At 33.1% G+C, this 21,545-nt stretch overlaps 1 protein-coding gene across 1 annotated transcript; it reads left to right on the top strand.

Moving 5' to 3' along the window:
• Positions 1-1,821: 1,821 nt before the first annotated feature.
• Positions 1,822-9,824, top strand: LOC127850190 (uncharacterized). The gene is made up of 8 exons (XM_052383023.1): positions 1,822-2,273; positions 2,698-2,796; positions 5,414-5,587; positions 5,982-6,014; positions 6,568-6,669; positions 7,015-7,127; positions 8,225-8,347; positions 8,580-9,824. The coding sequence occupies exons 2-8, from the start codon at positions 2,700-2,702 to the stop codon at positions 8,610-8,612; spliced, it is 675 nt and encodes a 224-aa protein (XP_052238983.1). The 5' UTR covers positions 1,822-2,273; positions 2,698-2,699; the 3' UTR covers positions 8,613-9,824.
• Positions 9,825-21,545: the final 11,721 nt, after the last annotated feature.

Genomic DNA, 21,545 nt, shown 5'->3' on the forward strand with positions numbered 1-21,545 from the left:
TTACCCTATGAAAGTTCATGCCAAAATGCACAGCACTGTCCCCTATGGTATTACATGACCCGCAAGGTATCGGGTTTCCTGGGGTGAATCATGGTACTTGAAATTTCAAAACGTATATTTCGACACCGTGTACTACCAGTATTATGTGATCACGGATTACTCCGGTAACAAACACATTCAACACGCAATTTCATGATAGTTGTTTTGTCATTTACACCCAAGCATTTTAAGTCGTACAGTGACATAAGTGATATGATGTCCGGTGTTATCTTCTCCTGTCTGAAGCGCCGTATCACTCCTTCTTCCACACCAAGTCGCTCAAGTTTCAAAATCCATTGTCGTGAAATGATGCAAAACAAATTTTCTCCCGTGTGTAATAAAAGCTTCGTATATTTAATGTTATCTTTATTCATTAAGATCATATATATTGCTTACGAAATTTTGTATTAATGTAATTATGTTAGATGTTCATCAACATCTTAACTTAGTATGGATTTATGTAATAACGTAATTATCTTAATAAAACAATTATTTAGGATCATACCAAACATTAAAATCTTTATGTACTATAAATTTATCTTTACGTGTTGAGATTACATATTTACATAAATTAATTTAAGCTTTTTAACGTATTTTTTAAATTTTATCTGCATATGAAGACGATATGTGTTTATATAATTACGATTTATGTTTATTTAAAGGTCTTTTGCCTTTATATATACAAGTTATGCCTATATATAATGCAAAAATATTTGTTATCGTTATTACCTAACGATTTATGTTCATATAAAGATATGTTGCCTTCATATAAAGAAGTAATGTCTTTATATAATGGAAGATCATCTGTGTATAATGCATTCGTATCTGTATATTTTTACATTTTATCTATATATATATATATATATATATATATATATATATATATATAAGAAAATTATATCTTAATATATTAATGCTGTATCTGTATATATTCAAATTATGTATTTATATATTGTGATTATGCGTATATATAATGGTTACAGGCATTCATGCCCAGTCAGATTGCCGTAATATCACACGTTTTGATATTATAAGACAGTGAAGGCGTTCCATATTAAAGTGTTTCCTTTGTTCGCATAATAGTCCAATATTTAAAGTACTTAAACCGCCAGCGGCAAAAATACCAAAACAGACATGTGGCTTTTACACATTACACACACAAACACAAAAACAACAACACATGTCCCATATATTCAAGCTGGGAGGGGACCCTATTTGCAAGCGGTCTATTTACATAGAATGTCTCTCTTAAACTCTTTCTAAGAGGATCTTTAACAATCCATAGCGATTAGTTTTTAATTATCATTATGATTTTTTATTTTTTTAAACATGTGCATTGATGTTCATAATTGATTAAAAATATCTGACCAAATCTAGTTTAAGTTAAACGTCCGATTAAAACAATACTTATATTGTTTACAATATATAATATTTATTTCGTGGTAAGTGTTTGAAGTGAAACAGGAAAATTTCATTTTTTTCTTTAAACCATCTATACAAAAATAAGTAATGTAAAAAATAACCAGAATTTGTATAAAATCAGTAAAAAGAAAGTTACAAATAAGGAAGGATTTTTATAGCGAATATAGTGTCTACAGTTCTACAAAAGTATACGTCAACTTAATCGAAACCTTTTTTGAAATGCTAGTTAATTGGATACCAATATTTAAGTACACTTCCGATGATGATAGCAAATGATAAAGTAACAATGAATGCCAACGGTAGTTCTTACGTGATATCGTGTTACGCCGATGATTCATAGGCAGTATATCTGGTTTTATTTGAGTAGTGTGAGTGTCATCATATGCTTCATGATACGTGTTGTACATGATATGATTATACAGAAATATATTTCCGGTTGCTCGAAAACAACCTTTAACGAATATTTTTTAAATTAAAATCAAAATGTCTCACCGAATACGGTTTAAGTTATGATAGATAGTAATACCATGTTTCTAAATCGGCATCGAACGACATACAAATAGACGATTGACTAGTACAAAAGAACTGTTTTCAAACGAACGCACTACCATACATTTCGTTTAACATAACGCTTTTTTGCTGAAATCAAATCATACACATTGTAAGTGATGAAACGGAAACCGGACAATATTCATTGTAATACAATCCATAATATTACACTGTACACATTCGTAAACCAGTGCAGTCTTAAATCAAACACGACACTATATAATATTCGAATTTTATAAGGAATATACGAACGAGTGTAACAGGTAGGTAAATATTATAATTTTTTCGCGTTTATATACAGGGCTATTTGTTCAACCTTATATTTTATGTATTGTGACCTCGGCTGTTTTGTAAATATGTTAATATTATAAGAAACACGTGCATAAAACAACGTAAAGTTGTGTATACATAGTGATTACTTGAATCATGAAAACTTATTTTATAATACATACTGATCTCATTGTATGTGCTTTCTCCGACAGTCGAATAAGCCAAAGGCGAAGGGATATAGAATTGGCGTTGTCCGTCCGTCCGTCCGTCATTCCGTCCGTCATTCCACCCGTCCGTTTGTCACAAATTTGAAATTGGCGCGGATATCAATTCAACGAATGTGCTTGTTTTTCACTAGTGTTCACGTCTTAAGATTGATTAATTAAAATATAACATTTATACATGTTTTTAAAACAGAAATGCAAAGGTCAGCAAGTAATCAGCAGGCTTCGGGTTATTTTCCGTTTGACCCGTCAGATCAAAGTTCTTACAAAAGTTCCCCTGGACCCATCGAACGTGAGTTTCAAAATTACAAACTTCTAGTGTGAAATTTGATACGTATACAACAAGTTAAAGTGATATTATGCGTATTTTTGCTGAAAAGAATTAACAGGTCAAAAGAGTTAGTTAAAATTTGGTAACTGACCAATTATATGCAACTCATCTTGCTACGAGTTGTTAATAAAAATATATATATTAAATTCGATATTTTACATGACTGTCCCAGTCCTCTAAGCCGAGCGGAACAGTCTTTTTATTAGGATCGGAGTTAGTGTTCGTGTGTCGTATGAACGAATCTGCACTAAAACTAAATTTAGATTCACATCGTACATTTAATAATTTCTGTCGTCAGTTGTCAAAACGAAAGTACGGTTGATATTCAAATGCATTATTTTTTCTCTTTCCGGGATATTGTTTTAATATGTTGATGCTGCATTCACAAATATAAGTGTATATGAAGTGAAAACACCAAAAATAAACAACGGTTGCGATAGACACCTATAAACATAGGATATATTATTACCTGATGTCTTATATAAATGATAATTAATTATTTTTTGCTATTTCCTCGTCGAAAAAGAAATTTGCAATGTTTTAAACTGTTACCGGTGAATATCGAACTGTTGACCGGTCAACAGTTTGAACTGTTGCCCGCTGGAATAATGACGTCATTTCCTCGAAAAAATGACGTCATTTAACAGTTAAACAGTCAAAATTATTTATTTTATCGATTACTGATGTGTGTTAATAAAATTTTAGTTTGCTGTTATTTCTATATTGGAAATTTGATCAGGTAATAAAACACTTATTTCATGGATGCTTGGTGAACAGTCTAAACTGTTGTCCTTCGGTATCAGGCTGACATTTGGAACTGTTGCCCTCGGCCTATCGGCCTCAGGCAACAGTACCAAAGTCATCCCTGATACCTTGGGAAACAGTTTTGACTGTTCACCGCGCATCCATGAAATAAGTGTATACTGTTAGATGCGCATAATATCACTTTAATTCATTTCAACGATCTTATAGTGTCGTTTTGCAAACCTAGTTACAGATACAGTTTTATAAGCCACTTGAATAAATTGTTATCACTAACAATCTGTTTTAAAGTCGTTTTTCATGTGCTTTACAAAAATAATTTTCGGTATCGATTGCGGTTTAAATATTTGTATATATAAACGCCATTTACAGTTCAGTAACAGATCGATAAACCTTGATCATATTTAATGCTTTTACATGTGGACGGTATGATAAAAACACCAAGATTAAAACCTTATAAGACAATTTACACTATACACCTCGACTTAAAGTTGTATGACCGAATGTTTGTAAATCTACGATGTTAACTGTCAACTTTTTTTTGTTCACTTAAATATTAAAAAATGTGTAGGTATGTTAGCTTAAAGTAACATAAAGACTCAAAATCAACGAATATTTTATACAATATTTCTAAAAAATAAAGTTAACACATAAAAAATCAATGTTTCTTATAGCAATAGTCAAAATTTTAACGATATATGTGGTATGGTAACATCGATTTGAAGAGATACAAAATGTTCGTTTTTATTTTTGTGTGGAGCCCTTTATTCCATTGTAATTTCGCGGAACGATATCTAATATACGACACACAAACACTAACTTGGTACATGAACATGTTTTTAATATATTGTTAGGCAAAAAAAAATATAGCATTTTGTATCTACGTTAAATCAGACGTGTTACAAGACTACATCTAGCGTTGAAATTTTGGCTATTGCTAAATGGAACATTAATTTATTTGTATGTGTTAACTTTATTTTTAGCAATATTGTACGAAATATTCGTTGTTTTTGAGGGTTTATGGGCCTTTAACTTTTTTGTGTTACTGTTTTATGATTTCGATTTTTTATGTCCAACTTAAATAGGGATATAACAAGACAAGAATCTCCGAAATATGAAATCTTTTTTTATGTAAAAGCATATTTAAACGAATATTTAGATGTTTGAGTGTAACAAAAATGATCTAAAATTCGAACTAGTCCTCGGAAAAAAATAAAAATGTTTGGTACAAAATAATTACGGTCAGTCGATTAAATGGCAACAATGAACTTTGTTAGGCCTTATGTCCGTGTAGAATTTGCAAGATCTGCCTTGCAACAATGACTGCTTTGAAACCAAGTAATTTTGTTTTTAACTATACATATGCGCACATAATGGGAATGAACAATTTCTTTAATAAAACAACATGTTTTAAATGAAAGCAATCACTTTCGAATGCACTCATTATCCCCTGCAGTATTTAATTAAATTCATATTGTTAACATCTCGCAAATACTTGTGTTGTTTCGAGATTAACCAAATAGAAAAACGGGATGAAACAAATGCTAGAAGATTGACTTTGTCAGTATTGTTTGTCTGCTTAGTTGTCTCACCCAGGTTTTGACCCTTGTAAATATTCAATTTGGAAAGAAATTCCGCCGTTAGACCCTCAGTATTAAATGCAAACTATACAATAGTTTAAATATCGTGACAAATCTATTTGATCTAATTGATTTGACTTCTCATATTCTTTCAAATTTTTTTAACATAATCTATTAACCAAGTTTGATATGCTATGACATTCACACTTTTTCTAATTAAAAAAAAAATAATTCAGACGCTCCATCGTCGCAAGCAGAAGAGGGTCAATGTGATGCTAAGCCTTATGAAAACACGGCTTCTGTCGACAAAAGTTATGCGTTTGATACAACCACTGAACTGTTCGCACAACTTATTGAATCATCTTGGGAAATAACAGATGAGGATGACGCAGATGAAGCCGACGCTATAGGTACACATTTTGAATCTGCCAAACGTATATATTTAACATGTAACATTTTAAATACTTTTATTACATGACAGGATAAGGTACCCACTCCACGGAAAAGGTACACATGTTAAATCTGGAAATAAATGCGTCAAAATGATTGTTTTGTACAAAAGCATTTCCAAAACGTGATAACACACGTAGCACAGTCTAGCGGTAGATATCCCATTAATCACCAAAAAATTATGTTATATTCACAAATAATGGCACGTTTGACGAAGAGGACGGAAAAGGTTAAAATGTTAAATTTGTAAATAAAAACGCAAACAAGTTTTTTTCCATTGAACAGTAATTACATGTAGCGATCAGTAGCGATATGACACGAAATAACCACCTAACGATTTTGTTATTTACACAGGTGAAGAGTTTACACATCAATCTGAAGCAAACGGTACGTATTTGGGGAACTCCAAAAAAGTCTAATTTATTAAATTATATGAGGCATACATTTTCCGTGTTTTATGCGAATAAAAATGGCCGTATTAAAATATTAGTTTTCACGAAGCTGATACCAGCAGAATTGTTGTGAATTATATTGTAATTGTAGTACGTCTTTAAGGTTTATTGCATTTTTCAAACTTTATTCTGGACACATACAATCGCAGTGTTGATACTTTGGTGAAAATATAATCTTACTAAATGGTACAAAAAAATTAATAAATTAATTTATAATTTGTGGTATGTTTACATGAAACATGAATTATTTGGATGACTATTGTGTTGGTTCCAGTGTTATGTAACGAGATTAGTGAATGTTATTGTAATTTTCCCTATTTGAAATTCATAGCGATGTACAACAGGTTGTACGATAAGTGAAGATCTACCTAAAGTTTTGTTCTTGTGAAAGCGGTGATATGAGACATTATAGATCAATCGACGATAATTTGGTGGTTCATTCTACGTGTAACGTAAGCGAAATCAGTTTATAAAAACAATCGTTCAAGGTGTTCGTCATGATCCCAAAGCCAAAGAGGTCGGGGCCAGATTAAGGTTGATTGCCGACGCTTTGAATAAACGTAAATTACAAGCCCCTGTTGAAAGTGTCGGTAAGTGTACATGTTGACGAATTCAATTCATTTAACTAACGTTAAGCAATCTAAATACAGACATCAGTAAACATATATTATAACAAACTTGCTTATTGCACATTTAGCAAAATTATTTGTTTGAAATTAACGTATGAGTTGAAATATTACTTTTTAATTGGGTAAAATTAATTGACCCAAACGTTAACGACCGTCAGCTAGATGACTGTCAAAATACTGAGCGACCCTGGTTAAACGTATCTATTGTTAAACAGGTTTTACTTTTTTTTTAAATTGCGTCTTTCCATGCCGTATTATACAACAGCTGACTTTATTCAAACGTGTCGAACATGTCGAACTTTTCAGATCCGTCGCAATATATATTTGATATAGCCACAAATATTGCGTTATCGACCACATTCGAGCAGTTTGTGGAAGCGTTGCCTAGAGAAGCTGCCAAAACCATTGGCTGGGATCAGGTAAGCTGACATTTGCAAGCAAGTAATGTTTCTGACGTGCAGTTGTAAATCGACATCACATTTATGTAGTATTGTCGCGTATGTGCACGCCATACCCCTTTCTATAGCTCATTCAGTGTCACATGTATAGGTCAAACGCCAAATCCACCACACTTAAGAATGTCAGGTCAGTAAGATAATTATTTGTCAGGAAATTTTAAAACCATTCCTATTAGATTATCACAAAACGCAACACTCAAGACAATTGGTCATTTGTCAAAATATCAATATTTTAATATAACTCTTAGTTTAAACCTATTTATTTTACTCGATTGCATCGAAAGCCTCAGGCTTATATAAATGCTATCGAGTCCGTTTCCTGGGCAATATAACTCTTAAATATCAAAACTACAATCTTGTGAGTATTATTTGTCCGAAATGTGCGTTCATTATTTAGTGTGTAATGTTATAATTAATTGTAATGGTAATCATATTGAGGCGACATGTTTAAAAAGACTTTTTTCCCAAGATAAAAGAGGTCAAAGATCAAATATATAAATTATAACTGTTGTCCAGACAAGGTGGGAGCCATTTATGCATGTGTTCGTCCGAACGTCCGAAAATCTTTACCATGCTGTAACTGTTTTATTCATCGAGGATTTTTAGAATCACTAACCTCAATGACAAAATTGCCGTAACGGAATGTCGTTAACCTTTTTCTCGTCTCTATTTAAGATGCCAAGGTCAATCTTCAGGTCACACTTCAAATAATGGCATATATGTCTAAACGCGTGTCGTGGAGTCATCATGTGTGTAACTGATCTATTTATGTACACTTTAGCAGTAATATATTGAAAAACACTCAATCATATCCAATATATTATACATAGTAACGTTCAAACTTTGATTTAGAAGTTTTATTGAATATCAAGAAACTATGATACTTTATCAGACTAGAAGTTATTATTAACCCACGCTAGTCAAGTTGAGTTAAAGAAATGTGTCGTTTAACTAACTTGACATCATATATTGGTAATTTTAGTTCGCAACAAAAACAACTCCAAACCCTTTATATACATATAAATGCACATTGCTAACGATTTGGTGTTTATTTTAAGGTGGCAGTGTACTGGTACATCATAAGAACGTCATTTAGGATCAAGAATTCCATTACGATCTTTGCCACTCAGTATTTCAGGTCAAGATTCCGTGACTGGATTAACAGACAGCCACGTGGATGGGTAACCGTATAAATTGTATTTCAAGCAGTATGATATTGTTAATTAAGATATTGTTACAATTTAAAACTTCCGAGGTAAAATTAATACAGCGTGTACTGACATATAAAACAAATATAGAAGAAAGTTTACAATTGCCGCCCTTATCCGACTCTTAATGTATACATGTATTTAGTTTGTTATTTTTATGTGTGCTTTTATTTTGCTGTTAACCTTTAATTTGCATCGGTTGCAGGACTCCATTTTTGACGAACCGATCGTTGACTGAGGTCGCCCCAACTGTGAAAGGTGATTGAAATAACTGTAACTTGAACATATTTTTAAATATATCCGCCTTGACTATAATGTATGACAATAATTTAACTATCACGAGTCATCGTAATGTATATCGAATTCTTTATCTGTATCTAATTACACATAAAGTTAATCACATAAGATCATTTAAATCAAAGGCAACGAGAGTTTTACTTTGAAACAAGTAAACCATACAGAAGACGGTGACTGTTACTTAAGCTATTTAAGACTATATGACTGCTAGTTTGCAACCGACATAAGTCAGTTTAGCTGAGACATACATCTATGTAAATCATTTAATTGAAAGGTCTTACATTTATAAAATACACAATGCACAATAAGTATAGTATTTATATTGTGTCAGGAGATAACCATTGATAAAAAGTAAATCATGTATTGAAATAAACTGGATTGTCAAAATAATTATCAGGACGCATGTTTTGATGATAAGCCGCTGTCATTGTGATTACATAAGCATTTTGCATTGTATAGACCTGGTACAAACATTTGCACAATCTCAGGTTGATGTTATGTTAAGTACGTGTAGATAAAAGTAGCAACTGTCAAATTATTTACTGCATGCTTTAAATATAACACGCGAATAGGCATTCATACCTAACATTCTCAATTGTGGATGCATTTAAACTTCCTCGTCCTGAATACCAATTTTCAACCGGCTTAATATGAGAATATATTGGTATTTGTTAAATACGCCTGCTTAGTTTTACTTTTGAAAATCTATTGTTTTCTAGAGATCTATGAACTCTTGTATCTCTGAATTGATAGCTAGACACCGAAAATCTTTTGCTAATAATTTAACTTCAAATTACTGATAATTGATATATAATAAATATCAAGTTACTTAAATTTGCTATTTTTAAAATATCAAGTTACTGATGCTTGCAATAAACCTTGTATACACGTATTTTGTATATCGATATATCTTTCCTTGCGCAGTAAATACTCTTCTGTACCTACCTCACAAGGGCTCGACTCTTCTGTAGTAGAACACAATTTCTGTTATTGTTGAGTTGTTGTTCGTACTTTCGTGCCTTGAATTTATTTGTAAATTTAGCATAGCTACATGAAATAACAATGTACATATAGAGCAAATCTGTGCACACTTCTTTTGTTGTTTTTGGCGCATCATTTTATAGTCGGTACAATAATAAATTACATATCTCAGCGTTGTTTTATAGTTTATTAACTAATACAATAAATAACATACCATGGACTTTTCTAATTTTACAAATACTCACATTTATCAAACGCATGTAGGTATTCTCCAGCAAAGCCGTTCGGATATTATAAACGAGATGTGTATTATTTAGTGAAGAATAAATAATGCTTTGTTTATTACATTTTTCGACGCTTTATAAATAGACATGAATAGTTGTCAATTTAATAATAATGTTTATTCGCTCAAGAATAAACTGTCTTATTCAACGCAAACGCTATTTTCCTAAGGGATCGCCGAAACCCAAACCCTAATTTTATAACCCATCCTACCCAGCCTACTGTAACACATAGACTCGTCCACTAAGTACAATACCACTGCCCGTGCAAATTGTCGGTCTTTGACTAGCTCGTCGCATCACAGGGTAGGTCGCGCAAGGGTTTACAAGTTTAAATTTTTATGTGCTGGTCGATCATCCGAGTAAGTCACTAATTTATGAATTATTAAATTGTTGTACGTGGTTGTGAAATTTTTATTTACCGCTTTTCAAATGAGCACTCTATAATTGTTTTTGTCGCTTGTACATTTTAATATTTAAAATGGTTGTGTAATTTTTTATTTAGCTCTTTTTAAATGAGCACCTCTTAAATTGTTTTTGTCGCATGTACATTTTAGTATATCAAAATAAGTTTACATATTTATTTATATTTATGCGTTCTTAGATTCAAGATAGGACGACCACGCGTTTGGTCTTCAACAATTTGTCTGAAGTATTATTTTAAATGCATTTCGATGTTTATGTATACTTTCAAAATGTTTTTCGTACTGATATTTATTATATAAACAATAAGTACATACAGTTTCGGGGAAATATAATTATATTTTGTATATTAGATATAAGATTAAATGTAGGATTCGTTATAAGATCGATCGATCACGTGTCTGTATGGTTATCGAAATTTGAATCTATAAATAAACAGCTAAAGTCTACTTCAACTTTTTGTGGTGTAGTGCAGTTTTGTGTCATTTTGAAAGCGGCTTACATTTTGTATTATTGAGCAAGCTTCAATTCTTTGTTTAATTTAGTTTTGCATTATTGTTGGTACACTTTTATTTTATCATATCAAAATCTCTTCTCACGGAAATCCAATACTTTACATTCTAAACTAGGTGTATCTACTTTCTAGTTTGTTTTTTGTTGTGATTCACGGTTTGTTATCTTCCTAGCTGAAACCCGATATTTGTGTATCTGGCATTTGTCATAAAAACATTTTACTCTGAACAAAGCCTGAATCTGAGATAATAGCGACAATTTTGTGGCAACTTAGCGAACATGTATTTTAGTGTAAAAGTTTGTCTTACATGTTGTTAAATTGTCAACATGAGTTTATAAAATTTCAATTCAATATTTAATTTAAAATTATTGTCTATAATATTGTTCGCTTTTCGTTTGCTATTAACAAGACTCTTTTTATGGTTTTATAAGTAAGCTGTTCGTTTATCACCGGTGATCGGTTTATCTTGTTAGTGGTTTGTTGAGTAAACTTGTATTAGCAAACTAATATTAACATGTAACTGTGGACATTGTGTAACTCAAACATAACTGGTTATTGTGGTTGGAATTTCAAAAAGTAAAAGTTTTGATCAAAGTCTAGCAAATCCTCTAACACTGGTACAGTCAATTACGCAGGAACTTGTCGTCGGGGGCCGAACTAAGTAGACCATTGGACAGACTGACGGTGTGCCGTACGCTGTTAAGTCCCAGCCATGACGATGTGGGTTTCTAATAGAGCTCGTAATTCTCGACAACACTGGAATATAACAAACATCTGGCAAGCATCGTGTTACAATAACAAATTAAGTGGGAGGGTGGGTGGAAAATGTAAACTTGTAAACCATAGCGCGACTTACCCTGTGATGCGACGAGCTAGTCAAAGACCGACAATTAATTTGCACGGGCAGTGGTATTGTACCTAGTGGACGAGTCTATGTGTTACAGTAGGCTGGGTAGGATGGGTTATACAATTAGGGTTCGGGGTTCGGCGATCCCTTAGGAAAATAGCGTTTGCGTTGAATAATACGTTTTATTCTTGAGCGAATAAACATTATTATTCAACGACAAACGCCAAACAGTTTAACTACGCAATTTATTATTTTTAAAGTTTGGCATAATAATGTCAAGGCTGGGATTACTTGTATTATACAGGTTCCCCCGAAAACGGCGTGAAATTTAAGTACAAAATGTCGTTTTCGGGGGAACCTGTATAATACAATTGATCCCAGCCTTGACATTATTATGCCAAACTTTTAAGATAATAAATTGCGTAATTAAACTGTTTGGCGTTTGTCGTTGAATAATCACTAATACCATTAATGCAATACTATATAATCTAACTGAATACTATGGATTTATTCATCAAAGAACAATGCAAATGTTATCTTGTTTTTCTTTCTAATGTATTGCTGCTGGGTTTGACCGTACACCAATATAAACGCTAAGTCTATTTGTATATTTCTGTGTTTTCAACGATTAATCGAAGAAGTCTTGTACGATCTTCGGAATATCTACTGGGGACGTAGGGCTGACTGAATAGTTATGTGTTTAAGCAGCTTGAGCAGTGGGTTTGATTTATTTTCAAATAACATATCCCTTTAATCATTCCTTCAAGGCTAGCGAATGGTTAACGAAAGTCGATTTGGTAAAGTCGGGAGGTCTCTGGTCTATTCGCGACGATCTAGGATAATTTCGTGTCTTTCTTGAATGCTTCTGCAACCTTCTGGAACTTTCTGTGCCTATTCGGAATCGAAAAAAACTGTGGCACACATAATATTCCTAATATACTATATTTTCGCTGAATGAAAATTTGAACGTTTTCGGGATCTTCCGCAAACTATCGAAAACTCTTTGGAACTTTCTGAAGCCCATCGCTAATAACGTTAATGTAAAATGTACCTCAAGGGGATCGTGCAGGATGCTCAATGACCAAATAATGCTCAGCGAAGATGACTAGTAGAGAGTTATGTCAATTGTATATTATACGAACTTATAAACATCGGGTCATAAAAGGTGCCGATCGGTTAGATATTATCATTCTTTAAAAAACAACCAATCATAAATTATTTTGCATGTTCTACGATGTATCCGCAACGTATAAGCACTATCGGTAATATTTTGGGAGGAATTTCTTAAACCGTCGACATCATTCCGCGTCTCAACCGACACATTTGGTTTTGTTTCGTGTTGTTTTCCGCAATCTTAAGCAACTTTGCGATAACATGCCAATCAGGAATTCATAGCAATTATCCGCCCATGTTATCCCGAAAGGTCCTGAAAGAAGGAATGTCTTATCGAAATCCTTACACAAATCGTCAGAACTGCAGTAGGCAGCAACAGTTACTGGCCGAGTTCCGCTCATTTAATCCCGAACGATCCCCAAAAGAAGCATTTTATTTCGACAACTTGTACTCAAATAATCGGTAGCCATGATATATTATGTACAATAAAACGTCCTCAATCTACCGAGAATTGCGCTCTAAACGTAACAAAAGAAGCTTTAAACTTATTTTAAACAGTGGATAAACGTGCAATTAATGTATTATTTACTACATGTTTAATGTTTTAACTCTTTTAAATTACGACGAATGCTACTAATGAAAGGAATGGTAGATAAAGTTTCAGTGCAAATGAAAATGTGTTGTAACAACCATTGTTTAAATGCCAGCTATGTTTCTCAAAAAAAGTTCGTTTTCAATATATCGAATAAATTTCTAGAAGAGTTTTTACCCTTTTACCTACTCTAACTTTGAAATCGCTATCAAGAAGACAATTATTTTAATAATTGAATAAATACATGTAGATGCTTCTGTCTTCGCACATGGTATTTACACAGTGTGGCAAATACATTTAACGGAAATACTGCTTCAAATAACACATGTATCAATTTACATGTTGTGATATCATACTCGGGTGACGTTATCAAATGGAGTACCATGTTCATGTCGGCTTCGTTCAAATAATAAATAATTCCCTTTTTCTATATAGAAGACATACACCACAACACTATGCATGTTTATAACTGAGGTCAACGTATTGGAAGGTTTGGAGCTTTAAACCAGTTCAAAGGCTAGCTTAACTCACACTTATTCTAGATTTAGTCTCAAAACATGCGCATGTCGCCATGTGCGTTAAGAAGAAGGCGCCATGATTGGTTAAAATGCTGAATCAGTTGATGCGTTGTTTGGTGGAATAAAGACGCAGATAATTAAAAACACTGTTCATTAAAATGTCTTCTGCCATTTAACACCACATATTCTTGTAAAGCAATTATCTAATAAATAAAAGGACTCCCTGAGGAAAAGAAAATAGACCCCTAGTGTCTATTGTTTTCTAAGAAGTGCTCAACCTTAGCTCCTCGATTTAAGACGGCAAATATACTGGCATTTAGGCCACGCTTGTCCGCATTGTGTTTGTGTAACCTATTTTTTTTGCATTGAAGTCGGTTGGTTGTGGCGTTGACATTTGCTAAGCATGTCTACTCCATCGGTTTCTACGTCATAAGCGAGATATTAACTCCTTACTGTAAGTCAACATGAAAAATTGTTTTAAAAGTTTAAGCTAGATAGGAACTGTAATCAAACAAACATAAGCGATATGAAAGAAATTGCGAAAATTTGCAACTTCCATGGTGTTGATATAGACATAAACGTGAATTAACAATATCAGTTAACGCCTATATAGTGCACTACGTGACACAGTTAAATAAAAGACTTGTTTTGCAAATGAACGCATTATTATTGAAAAATAAACATTAACAATGACAGTTGATAAAATAATTGACGTAAGTCAACGTACAACTAATGCGTGCTTTATTGTCAATTTATTTGGCCTGCACAATATTCTTGATTCTTAGGAGCTTTCCATGTCTGCGCATTTATGTCAACGGGAATATTGTTGGAGTTGATCGTCAGAGCCGGCCTTTGAAATGGCAAAAAACTAATCTAGAACGGCCGTCATGGTTTCCTTCAAATGCATTTTTCGTTTCAATACAAACTTTTCACTATTATAATTATGGATGTGTTTGTGTTCAAATGTAATCAAGAGCAATAGACATTAAGGATGTGGGTAGAATTTCAAACGATTTATTTCACAATTAATAAAACAACAACAACAGTGCATTTAATTAGTTTTACTTAACCAAGAAATATATATGTGCATGGCCATTCTTACAAATCTGTCCCAAATAGAGATGAGCGCTGGCTTTGGATTCCAAATTACTGTAAATAGTGGACGAGATGTGTTGACGCTGATAAAGCATTAAATGTATAAGCTTAAAAATATCCGCGTATACAATTGGTGTCCACACTGCGCATGCTTTGATTAAATGTTTATATTTACATGTTGTATTTACTCAATGTTTAAAAAGCGAGTGTAACGAATAACTATTTATTTAGAACTTGGATGTTCAACACATGAGGCTGGCCTAAATGTGGCATAGAGGCATTTTCAACAGATAGTGTTAGATGGTTATATTGGTTGTTATTAAATGGTTTTAATTAAATATTAATAACATGAAAGTTAATAAGTCAATTACTCTCATATTTCCTTTCTATAAATTGACTTGTTCAAAGATAGTTTAGTACACTGAATCATTTATATACTAGAATAACATCATATTTGCAGCGATGAAACAGTCCAATAAAAGATAACGTGTAAGATGCCACCCTATGGGTGCAATGTATAATGTCAAAGCAGAAATGGTAAACAATACAAACCAAAGAATCACCCAAAATTGGTCTAAAAAGGTCCAGAGCGTATTCTTGTCCATACACGGACGAGGACCAAGAATCAATGGTGTCTTACAAAAGGAAAGCATCTAGATTTAGGCGATTCACGGGACGCATGATATAAAGTTTTAGAAGCGATCGCGACAAAGGCAGAAAGGACTTCGACAAATCTGTAAATGGTACTACCCCCAGCATTTAAAAAGTTCACGCGCACAAAGTGAACCCGAGTCATACGGAGGCAAGCGTAGCCAATAATATACCTGATGATGGAATCGATAAAGATCATGATAAACACCCAGACGTTCGTACTTGGGTGCATATACATGCACTGGAAGCGAAAGGGTCATCTGGCAGGCAGAGTGGCGACAGCGGTTCTATAAGCGATACGAGTCCCGGCCTTCTGAAACGATTCCGGTGTAGCTTCAGACATCTTTAAATCAAGTACACTATTTTTGTCCAAACGTATAAAATTAGATTTAGAATATATTCATGTTTCTTTCGAGTTGAGATGGCACGAAGAGAGAATGGTGCTTCATCAAAAACAAGTTCATTTGTGGCATACGTAGCATTAGTCATTTAAGAGTTTTGTTTTATATTTAAAGCTTTCTCTATATGGCATTGGTTTCCCAATGATGTACTCTTAATTTACCTGACAAAACACTGTTCCGACCATTGAATTTATTGCGAATTTGATGTTGAACACCAGGTGAAGTCCACCTATTGCAGCATTTTAAACTGACGCATGTTATATAAAACACGATTCATGTGTACTTTCCTGTCATCAACGATTCACGTGTGACCTATATTTTACGATAACGGATAATATTGCGACGTTATAATCTTTTCAGTTATCAGTTCAAACGCAAAAAGTAAGTAAACTATTTATCCATGCATCCAAAATATTTACTGGATTTAGGACTTGTGATGTCAAAAATTCAATATAAATAAATCAAGATTTACACATGGTTTTTTGTTGACATTGTTGCTATCGTCAAACTCGCCATGTGTTAAAATATCAAACACAAAGGAGAACAAAAGTATCTCAATTAAAAAAGATTACCACAATTTAAATCTGCTACTTTTTCAATACATGTTTTTGAGGTTTACGTTTTATATTATTATATTTTATTGTATTTACATACATGCAATTACATACATGGCTTTCGTATTTTATACATACATATTAAATACATGATACATGAACACTATTTTATTGTTGAAATAATGGGTATTTTATTTTTTTCTTTCAGAAGACAAACCAAAGCAGCCAGGCAAAAAGTTTAAACTTTAAAAGAATGACACGAGACAACAGGAAAACCCAACACCGCAATCAAAAACGCCGCAAGCAGAAAGTACACATCCATTAATTGAAGATGTAACGAAGGAAGCTGATGAAATCACAAACCTTTTTGAGAAAATCATTGAGTGGTTGCCAACTCGAAAACCGGACCGTACACAGTTACGTTTAGAAGGACTAGTGAAATGTACACCGGCGAGTTCTGATAGACTTTCGCCAACTTGCAGGGAATGGCCAGGCGTGAGAAGCGATTTATCATCTGATGTTGAAACTGACGGCGGTGGGGGCCATGACATCACAGATTACTAATGTTCATTTGTATAAATAGTAGGAGAGTAAAGTGTTCCCTTTCATGTACACATTAATACTTTTTTAAAGGGATTAAGCAGAAATACCGTATACGATGATGCTATTGTCATAACTATGTATATATATATATAACTTTTATAAGATGAAATATGTATGTATGATTAATGTGAATGTCTCATTTGTATTGAATTGTGGTTGTTGTATTTTTTCCTTCGATCCGGAAATTTTGAACGCGATTCGTATGCCGGTAAATACATTTTTTAATGTTTAAGATGGACCAGCATTTCCAACGGTCGGGTTGAACAAGGTCATTAATAACAGCAAAACCGCCGACCGAAATGACAATCAACGTGCTTGGATTGACATCGCACATAGGCTTAGAGCCATCAGTGATTCTATTGCACACAAGTTCAACATGTTCAAGTACGTGAAAACCTTTACATGGAATAACATGATAGATGGACGCACTTGGTCATCTCGTGTAGAATGTATGGTGTTTCATTTTTTTTTAACGTAATTCTTAAAAGCAACGTAAAATGTGAAAATCTGATTTAATGCTATAAAGTATTTTTATGTTGATAATACAAGTAAACAACACCAACTGTATTGTAATAAGAAAGAAAATAAACGCAAAAAGTGTTGCTATATTGTTTAAACTTAATTTTTCAGGGATCAATATACGAAGAGACGGATATCGATACCCAACTTGACAAGATAGCATTCTGCGTGAACGCCGACTAGTCACGGACTGAGAACCACGGTACAATGTGGACGGATCTCTCTTTCTATAACAAAGACGCAATACGAATAAAAATGTGCCTAGTATATCAACCGGACAGCCTGTGCTCTACAACTGGCAAACTGAGAAAGGGACAATGGAATTGTGCGGTTGGGTGTGCACGATCTCCACGGTATGATGTGAGACACGGGAAAAATATGAAACATGCTAAAACATTGACAATTAAAGGGTTTGATATGGTGAACACACGCGTTAAAAACTACGTGGGCAATGTTGTGGCAGTGAAATTGCATGAAATAGTGCGCAGAGCGTATATGTACAAACGTTTAATAGTATTATTTGGTACCAATTAATCATGATAAAGTGAAATTGCATTATATGGTGCAACAGAATGTATGAATATATATATCTCGTGGCAGGGCTCTCTGTGCTGACAACACTGTAAGACGTTACAATGGTGCACAAGGACCACACTACAGTAACATAGTTACTTATAGTAATCTCCAACATAACATTGCCTCCAACGACAACAATATTTTTTTTAAATTACGTATCGGGCAATGTAGGGGATTTTGTTCAAATGTAAATGCTACGGGTATACTGCTTAAAGGGATCTTTTCACGGTTTGGTAAATTGACAAAATTGAAAAAAGTTGTTTCAGATTCGCAAAGTTTTGTTTTAGTTATGATATTTGTGAGGAAAAAGTAATACTGAACATTTACCATGGTCTAATACTGCTATAATATGCATCTTTTGACGATTTAAAAACCTGAAAATTATAAAGCGTTGAAACGCGAAACGATTGCATAATTTGGAGAGTTCTGTTGATGTCGTTTAATTTTGTGAAACTACGAAGATTGCTCATATAAAGTATAAAGTACGTCTCTCATACATACTTGGCAGGATGGCCGAGCGGTCTAATTGGTTTTTACTCCAGGACTCCGGGGGTCACTTGTTTGAGCCCTGCTGCGGTCTACTTTTTTTTCCTTTTTTAAATTGTATTATTGATTTTTTACTTGAGCTTTTTAGATCCAATGTTTACATTTATCAATATAAAGCATTTAGTGATAAACTTCAAAACATGCCAAAATCTGTGAAAAGGCCTCTTTAATGCTTTCTATTTTTATATCGTGAGGTATCCGAATCACCTGATTGTGCTAAAGCATAGATACTCTCACTTATGTGTCAACAAAAATTGGAAATACCATTTCTGAAATAAAATATACAATTAGGTTATGCAAACACACAAGTAGTAGTTAATCAAATCAACAATCTAAATGAACTGAAGACATGTATTCAATTTCGATCACATGTTACAAGTAATTGACGACTTCATAGCAGAGTAACACAAACAGTAACCAAACACATCCTTTGTAAAATTTTGATCCAAGGAAATTGAGGCTATTATTAATTTAATTAATAACGATGATATGTTTCGCGTGTTGACTTAACTAATATAGATTTTGAAAAAACATAATGTGATTCAGTGTCAAACGGCTCGAGACAATGAAGATTGTCGTTTTTAAACATTTACTTCGCTTTCACTTTTATATTAAAGTTTAATTAACGTCACATAATTACCTCACTTTAAATCGATATTTAGGTTTAATAAAATCTTTCATGAAACATGTGCGCGCTGTAATGATAGTCACCACGATAACAAACATAGAAACCTGGGATCAAAGCATTGTAGAGGCAATCTCAATTAAGTGCACGTGCCTATCTTATATCAATGCCTTTATCAAATCATGTATACGTTAACAAAACCGCATTAAATGCAAGTAGTCATGTTAGATCAGCATCGTTGTTCAAACACCCATATAAACCACAGTGGCCGCTTTGTCGCTTTGTAATAGAAAAGGCTAAAATCGCAGATACAAAAGATAGACAATCCGTGCTTAGTTATTTATTAATTATTTCTTGTTAATGATGACACACAATGACAAAAATTCAGTCACAACTTTGTTTAGTTTGTAACACGTGTTTGTTTTTTGTTTTTTTGGTGTTTACATTGATGATGCAGCCACTAGGCAGGTGGATGCGTGTTTAATTATTGATTGCAGGCATTATTAAACACGTGTCGATATCAACATTTTTATAGGCTGACATCATAATGTTAAGACAGACTGTGAGTTGTTCCTGCCAGTAAATGGGTTAGGATATTATGTATGATTCACCTATGTTTGTTTGTGATAAATAATTATATCATTTAAGTTTATATTGTCAACAAATGTGTTAACAAATAAACGTTATTCATGAAAGGGGGCAAATAAGAAACTTAGTTATTGTAGCATTTTTATTTAGAATTAATATAATTGTCAGATAGTTGATACCATTAGAATGTCAACGTGCGCTATTGCTATCTAATTTAAACCCATATAGTTTGGTAATTAAAATAATAAAATCGTGAGTAATATGTTAATGCAGTCATAATTGCATCGTTTAAACTTTCTGTTTCCATTTTACGGAAGATTTTGAGAAAACAAAAGTTCGGCTTCCCGTCTATTTAATAACATGTGTTTCACATCATCAAATTCGATTGAAGTCTTTTTTTGATGTAGATTGTATAAATAGTTTGTACTATACATTACAGTTTGGCGCGTAATTATAATGCATATTAGATAAGATACATATATTTCCGTTCTTGAATGTGGTATTATGTTCCAAAAAGCTGAGATATATTTTGATAAAAAATAGCTTATAACTGTTAATATTTGTTAGTAATAGCTAATGATAACCTATCCACTTGCATTTGCAGGAATATATAATACTTTGAAAAAGATACTCGTTTAATGTATAAGATCTTTATATAGTGTATTGTATTACACTCTAATAGCTGTTCTTGTAAACTGTTCCAGGGGATACGGGTTGCATAGCTTTAACTGTCGTAACTTAAAAAAATGTCTAAGAGGTTATAATACCACCGGCGAGATACAGCAGAATGTGAACTTGAGCCTAGCTCTGGTACACCGGGGCTTAATTCATATGTGTTAAGTATAATAAAGGATTACCCTGTACAGTCCGCACAGGCTAATATGGGACGACACTTTCCGCGCATGCATTTCGCCCGATTTTCAGAGAGCGAATCTTATTTGAGTTATTAAACTGCATTACTGTGAAAGGGATCACACAGTTTTTCTTTCAGCTATTTTTTATTATATGTAACTTGAAATGAAACAGTTTCTTATGCAAACTATTATCTTGTCTTCAAATTACTTATTTATTTGAACAGTATTTAGATGTGCTATTTAATGATCTCATATATTATATATTGCGCATTACCTGTGTAAATCTATGAGTTGAAAAATAATGCTGTTCCAGTTATGTTAATGTTACTGTATTCGTTTCAATAAAACTATAAATACAATTGTGTTCATAACGTTTTGCTTGCCATTCTGGGCTCGAGTTTGAAATTGTTACATAATATACCTACGACCTCAACGTATGTCAATATTGTTTTTCTAAGCGGGCTGTTTGATTTTATCAGGTCCGAGTGAAAAATATCGGCTGTTACAAACATGTACACGGTATTCTGATATGATTCACACGTGCAGCACTATGTTATGCGACTTCATAAATTCCGGTGTTGCAAAATTGAATG

Source organism: Dreissena polymorpha, chromosome 11, assembly GCF_020536995.1.
Source record: "Dreissena polymorpha isolate Duluth1 chromosome 11, UMN_Dpol_1.0, whole genome shotgun sequence".
Classification (NCBI taxonomy): Eukaryota; Metazoa; Mollusca; class Bivalvia; order Myida; family Dreissenidae; genus Dreissena; species Dreissena polymorpha.